At 38.3% G+C, this 7,525-nt stretch overlaps 1 protein-coding gene across 1 annotated transcript in view; it reads right to left on the bottom strand.

The window, feature by feature from the left end:
* The window catches only part of cdc25b (cell division cycle 25B), a 7,211-nt gene extending 4,163 nt beyond the window's left edge, over window positions 1–3,048 (bottom strand). The window contains exons 1-3 of the mRNA XM_016253626.1: window positions 2,519–3,048; window positions 2,206–2,288; window positions 1,254–1,305 (exon numbers count right to left, since the gene is read on the bottom strand). Of these exons, the coding sequence (XP_016109112.1) occupies window positions 1,254–1,305; window positions 2,206–2,288; window positions 2,519–2,733 (350 nt within the window). The 5' untranslated portion in view covers window positions 2,734–3,048. The remainder of the gene's footprint in view (window positions 1–1,253; window positions 1,306–2,205; window positions 2,289–2,518) is intronic.
* Window positions 3,049–7,525: the final 4,477 nt, after the last annotated feature.

Genomic DNA, 7,525 nt, shown 5'->3' with positions numbered 1-7,525 from the left:
CACCCCCCGCCGCGGGGGGGGGGGGGGGGGGGGGTCTTCTAATTTACCATATGCCCAGACAACACTAACCCCCTCTGCAAGGCCTCTCTTGTTGGAAGAGGGGAGCAGGAGGAGAGATTGAATGGTGGTTTGGAGGGGGAGAGGTAAGGAGTGTGGCTCTTAAATAGCATAGGAAAAAGGGGGTATTAGTGTAAAGAAGGGGGTTCTGTAGTAACCCTGGCTACCTCACACACACACGCACGCTTTGGATGCCTGCTCTCTCAGGGCATGAAAAGCGTGCCACTATTCACCCAGCCCCCTTCAGGAACGAACCACACAACACACACACACACACACACACACACACACACACACGGGGGGGGGGGGGGGGTCTTCTAATTTACCATATGCCCAGACAACACTAACCCCCTCTGCAAGGCCTCTCTTGTTGGAAGAGGGGAGCAGGAGGAGAGATTGAATGGTGGTTTGGAGGGGGAGAGGTAAGGAGTGTGGCTCTTAAATAGCATAGGAAAAAGGGGGTATTAGTGTAAAGAAGGGGGTTCTGTAGTAACCCTGGCTAACACACACACACACGCACGCTTTGGATGCCTGCTCTCTCAGGGCATGAAAAGCGTGCCACTATTCACCCAGCCCCCTTCAGGAACGAGCCACACAACACACACACACACACACACACACACACACACACATACACACTGATGTGTGAGGAAGCCAAACAGCTTTAGGCCTGGCTGTAGATAAATGGATTCCCACCGACACCAAATGGCTTGGAAATGAGAACGGTCTCACAGACTGTAGATTACCAGAGAGCCAGGGTGTACGCAGATTTAATGCATGCTGGGTGAATAATACTATATCTGAGCCTTTGCAAATTTAAAAGGCTTACCCAAATGAATATTTGTTTTATTCAATTAAACAATGTCATTCTGCCTAAAATCTCAATTTGTTCCTCACAAAAGAAAATCATCCTTGTGAATAACTTGTGCGAGTAAATAACATTTCATTTTTGGCTGAATCATTAATAACAGGATGCGCCATGTGGCTCAGATATCCAGTGATTCTGTGTTCGTGATCTGTGATGGATGCCAGCGTATGCTCAGCTAATCCGTGAAAAACAGACACGCTGAGCATATGCATGGTTCATCTAACGGCAGGGACTAGATTAGACATATAATCCTCAAGCCAAGCATTTTAGCTAAGCTCCATCTCACATATCAGATATGATGGCCAACAGACAGAAGAATCATACTCACTTCTGCTCAGCATCCAGAGTGTCCAAAGGGCTGGGAGACTCTAGTCCAAGACCTGTAGAGACGAGACACAGGTGAGAAAACCTGCATAAGCTGTTAATAATACAGCAGAGCTAAACCATAAAAAGTATTGCTCACATTCCAAATGGTATGACTGTCACACACCCACACACTGTTCAGCAAACTGCTTTAACATTCCTTTTCACCAAAGCATATTTTTGTTAGAAGCACTTAATTTAACTTCTAGTAAGCAATTAGATCCAACTAGTACAGATCCAGCTTTAATTATTAGATACTTTAACAATTTGTAAGACCCAAAAATCTCTTAATTATTACTAGCAACACTTCTCATCTTACTAGTGTTTTTTTAATTGCCATATAGGATAGCTTAATAAATTTATGATTTATAAAATTCCAACACACTGTCGGGTAATTTGTAACTATTTAATGTTTTGGCGGATTGTGGTCAATTTGTATATTTCACCTGTTTTCATACGATCTACCTGAAGGTTAGGTTTATGGACTTTCAAGCTTTTCGTACAAAAAAAAAAAAACAAATCTGCACAAATCACCACCTCGTTACACTTTCTCATGAGGTCAGACTGGCCATCCGGACATAGCACACGTGTATGTAAGATGCGTAACACATACATACATGTGTACAGGTACAAGTGTCTATTCATTTAACACTGTGACAACTGGAATTGATACTAGTAACTTGGTTTGAATAAAGAAGCACTAATACTTAAAGTAGTTAATAGTTACATACACACACATACATATAAATATTAGTCATTCAGCTGCTTTCTAGTAATCATAAATAACTGGTAGTGACATAATGGACACTGTAATGGATAAATGTTAAAACGGCTTGTCATAGAGCATCAAGCTCAGATGCATCACTGCTAGTTTTAAAGTTTTTACAGGAAAACAAATGAAGGTTTTCCAAGCTAACCTGCATCTGAAGAGGCATCAGAGGCGAAGGACGGGATCTTCAGGAGGGGCAAAGTTTTCTTCCGCTTTGGTGTATCACATTGACTACATCAAAAAGTCCAATCAAAGAGGTTAAAAAACTGAAATGTACTGCATCATAACATCATAATATAAACAGCTTAAATATCACACAACCGCACCAGGTCTTGATAACGAGAGCAGTAAAAAGCAGTCAATACTTTTAATAATCAGCCTCAGAACAATTACAGGAAGTAGCTCCGCAGTTGTTTACTTTTTTTACTCGTGCTACCAAAAGATAGCCCAGTTTCACTCACCCTCCAAGAACAGCGAGATTATTCATGTTTAGAGCCAGGTTGGTCACAGGAGACAGCACGGTCATGGGTCCGGGGGAGGCCAGGTTCTTCATGCAGGGGGAGCCCCTCGCCCCGACCTCCGGCAGAGAGAACCGAGGTCTGAGGACTGATTCAGGCCCGGCGCTGAACGGGTCATTTACAGGGCTGATGTCGCCTGGAGCCATTTCAAAATCCATTTCTGAAGGGATGATTGTTGAAAATAAGATCCAGTCAGGCGCGATTAAGACGACAAAGGGTTAAAGCTAAGTTAGCTAGCGCACAGCAACCCGGATAGGAGCTTAAATTTAATTTATTTAGGTTTGAGAAAACAGCTTGCGGAATTCTGCATAATAACTACGCCAGATTACACAAGGTACGATAAAAAAAAAAGGGGGGGGGGGGGTAAAAATCCTTCTTCCTTGATATTTGTGGTCAGAGAGCTGCCGATTCGATTGCACTCTCTCTGACCTTTCCAAACTCTGCTGTGGAAGAAAAGTGCTGAATGTAGCTCTTATTTATGTTCAAAACATGCAGTCCACAAGCGGCAATCGGAGTAGCCAATGAGCAGCGCCGTTACATCTGATTCAACCAATCACATGCGCTTCCTCTTTTTTCCGCATTGTTCTTTGAGAGAAGGTGGGCGGTCCAAAGAATGAAAGACAAATCTGATGTCCAATGAACATTAAGGTAACAACAGCGCTTCTATAAGCTCATCCAATGGCTTTTATGTTTACACAAATTGGGCGGGATAAAAATGTATAGCTGTGGAACGAGGAAAGATTTTCCCGCGGAACAGTTCAAGCTGCAGCTTGGGAACGCCCTCAGTTGCAAGAAAACCAATCATATGCCAACGTCCTGGCGCGGAACGTACCACTCAAATCTCATGGACAAAGAAGTAAATATATGTTTGTTTAATACAAAATAAACGTTTATAAAACGTCTGTTTGGTACATATTTGTGCTGGTAGTTTTCTGTTTACTTATAGGTAGTTGAAATGGAAGTGTGATTTGATTTGATATGTCATCATCCATCTAAATAATTTTAAATCTAAATCTTTTTTTAAATAATTTTTAAATGTTTCAAGCTTATCATGCATGCACTTGTTATTATCTCATATTAATTGAGAAAGAAATCTTTACCAAAATATGAATATGTTTCTCAAAACAAGTTAGTTGCTATGGAAGTACTATTGAAAGTTAAGGTAATTACATTAACTAAAGGCAAAACTAGTTTTTGTTGCCAATTCTATATGTTTGTGTGTATGTTGTGGGAAGGGTGGTGACACTTTAGCTTTATGCTACAAGTGGCCTTTGTCAGAGTGTGTCACGTGAATTAAAACAAAGCTGTGATAAATATATGTAAACTCCTTCCCTGGCCTATAGATCTATGTGGTGAGGATCTGGTGAAAGAAATGAAACTGTAAGAGATAAAGCATACAGTCATTTACCATTCAGTGCACGCCCAAAAAAAATCGAATATCTCACCTCACACATGCATCACAAGCTACGCCATGACAGCCTTATTAGAAAGACAAAACAACCTGCCCGTTTCTGTTAGTCTTGATAACCTCCCAGTCACCCTCCTGTGCTTCTGCAGGATCCCTCCAATTTTAGCACAATGGGACTGTGGGAATAGGATGGGAAAGCTCATATATTAGATTTACTTGCATGTCATTTAGTCATTTTTTATTGTTGTTTTTACATTCTTCTGTTATATATACTGAGTCCAGACAGGCACGGGCAGAATCCTATACTATAAGGGTTTGTAACCAACGAATTATAGGATGTCTTTTTTTATTTGATTGCAGACTCTCGTGTTTTTTTGTCATTTCTAGATAAACCAGTTTAAATCTGTTTTTTTATGTTGTGTGTTTGTTCTGAATGTTCATTTGCTTCACAAATCTGAAACAAACACCACTGTTAAAAAGGTTGAGGTCAGTATGATTTTTTTTTTATTCTTTTGAACATTTCATTTATCAAATAATCCTGAGAAAAAGTATCACAGTTTTCACAAAACTATTAAGCAGCACTATTTTCAACAATGATAACAGTAAGCAACAAATCATCATATTAGAATGATTTCTGAAGGATCATGTGACACTGAAGACTGGAGTAATTATGCTGAAAATTCTGCTTTGCCATCACAGGAATAACTTACATTTTAAAATATATATTAAGAATAGAAATTTCTAATAGCATTTAACAATGCTACATTGCTGTATTTTTGCAGCCTTTGGTGAGCACAAGAGACTTCCTTCAACAACATGAAAAAAAATCTTACGACCCCAAACTTTTGAATGGTAGTGGTGCATTTTGAGTTGATAAGTAATTTTGTATTAACAAATAAAGTCTAAATGTGTGATTTACCTACTCTAGTCTGATCAGACGTAGCATATTACTAGAAATACCATATTAGATTTACAGCTTCCTGGTCTAGTTACAATTATTGAAATCTCAAAATGCACAATAAATTCATCCTAAACAACAGTCAAACTGGATGAACGGGCTTGTATTAAAGGATCTCAGAGAACTTGCCCAGACAGTTTTACGAACTGATGTTTGCCTACAGGTAAACTCCTGCTGTGAGGATTCACAATAGGACATGTGGGGTTCCTCAGGGCGGGAGAGATTATAGCCTCAGTTAAGATACAATTGTACCAGCACTGATATGATCTCTAAATTTAGATTTTTTTTACTGTCTGTGGGTCTGAGAAATAATTCACACACAGCTTGATATCATTAGTGTTAAGAAATAATATGCACTGCTCAATTAAAGATGTTAAGCAATCACTTGAAATTGATTTAAATAAAGTGCATTTACACCTGAAATAAATCCTGCTGATATATTTCTTATAATATTTAAGGACCTAACACTAATGTAATGTTGGAATAAATTGCTAAACTGGTGGTCCCAACACAATTGCTTATGAATGTATATTGTGCTTGTGCGTTGACCCATTAAAAATGTCTGCTGCTTTAATGAACTTCCTGGATAAAGAATATATATATAAAGGATAAAGTGGGAACTCATTCAGAAAGGAAGATTGTACTCTATCCATGATCCACTTTAATTATCTAGAAATGGTAGATAGAATGAAGTACACAATCCCTTTAAAACCCCTAAAACGTCAGCTTTTGTCTGTGTGTAAGTGAATGTTCACATCCATGTGATGTGACAGGTGGTCTGGCCTAAATGCTTCACATTTGAGACTCCTGCCTCAGTGAATGACTGAGTGTGAATATAGGCATTTGCATAGCTCTAATGTGGAGAGTGTATTTCTCTGTCATTAATATCCTCTGCTGTTAAACCTGCCACATTACCCCCCTGAGCCATCAGGAACAAGCCCAAATGGTGCAAAGGGTCTTGCATTAACACATGCATTGAGGCAAGAACTGAATGCACTAAACCCCTCAGCTGCCTCACACACACCACACTTACTAAAGATGTAAGAAATACATCTGGGGTAACTAAATGATCTTTGGTAGAGATCTTAAAGTCAAACAGCTGTTAAATACGTTTAATCAGATGCAATTAGCGAATTAAAATGAAAAGAAACAGTTTGTGATCCAAAGAATTAAAAGAAAATATATTATAGTTTAAATTTATATTAAATGCAACAACTGAACTTCAGAGTGCTTTTTTGACCAACTTAGGTAGGACTTTAGTACATCTTCATATATAATTTCATATTTACTTCTATTTTCTCTGAAATATGGTTAAAGTGTATAACTTTCACCATATTTCAGAGAAAATAGAAGTAAATATGAAGCATTAATGGCAAATGAAGACATTTCATATAATTTAAATCTGAATGTCATGTATTTAAATATATTTATAATTTCACATTTATAATTGTGAAGCTGCAATTTAGTACATTTAAAATATATTAAATTTAAATGTAATATTGAATAATAAATTACTTTAAATGTGCTTTAATCAACACCTCAAAATAAGTGTTTCCTCTTGAAAGCATGACAAATGATTATTAAAACATAATGATTTAAAATCCACTTTAAAGTAAAACTTTTAACTTGACATTATTATAAAGTTAAGTTTTTAAAGTCTACCTAAGAACATTTTTTAATGAAAGTGTACTCTCTATGAGTGGCATTTTACTTCATTAATATTATATACATACATACTTTTAAGATTTTAATGCATATTCAATACAACTTAGCACACTTCTGTATTCGGTCTTATTTCAAACACAGATACATTTCTCAGTCTTGTCCATCTATATGGATATTCTGACACACATTTTTTCTGTACAGTGACCACTGCTAACCACTGCTTTCAGGTCAGCATGAAAGAGAGGGAAAGAGAGCCACTGAGACAGAGAGAGGGGGAGAATGAGACAGCCAAGAACATCTGCCTTCTGAGTCTTCTGGGAACAGATGGGCCTGTGGGGAGAAAATAACTCAGCCTTAGGCTGGCGTTCTGGAGGGAATACGAAAAAAGCAGAGACAAAGAGAGAAGGGGGAGGAGAGCGTCAGAAAAAAAAGGAGAGTAGGGGGTTCGTTGGGAAGGAGGCGTAGAGGCCAACGGGTTCCAACAGACCTGAGACGGAAAGGAGACGACAAGGCTAGAAAGAGGAAGAGAGGTGAAATAGACAGGCCTATACAGCTGATCAAAGACAGTGACAGCTGGACATTAACACGCAGGACGGAGCAAAAGAATGTGAGGAGGATTCAAAGATGACACAGCTGATCAACATGAAATGTTTACGACAATATTAAAAGGATCTGATAACGTATCTTCACAGTTTCCACAGAATCAAACGTGGTCAGATTCACACGTATCAAAGTTCAAAATTGTCCACATGATTTTTCAGTTTTTCAAAATCAATGTTGAGTGTTTGTAAACGTTAAAATGCAGGAATGTTGAACATTCCCCATGATCAAAATTAACAATTAAAAACAGCACAAATTATAACAGCTTTCTCTGAATGACTAAACAGCATTATGGGAAACGGTTTTATTAATTAAAGAC

This window comes from Sinocyclocheilus grahami, unplaced genomic scaffold, assembly GCF_001515645.1.
Source record: "Sinocyclocheilus grahami isolate Dianchi unplaced genomic scaffold, SAMN03320097.WGS_v1.1 scaffold1192.1, whole genome shotgun sequence".
NCBI classification, from domain to species: domain Eukaryota; kingdom Metazoa; phylum Chordata; class Actinopteri; order Cypriniformes; family Cyprinidae; genus Sinocyclocheilus; species Sinocyclocheilus grahami.
This window is presented reverse-complemented; position numbering and strand designations above follow the sequence as displayed.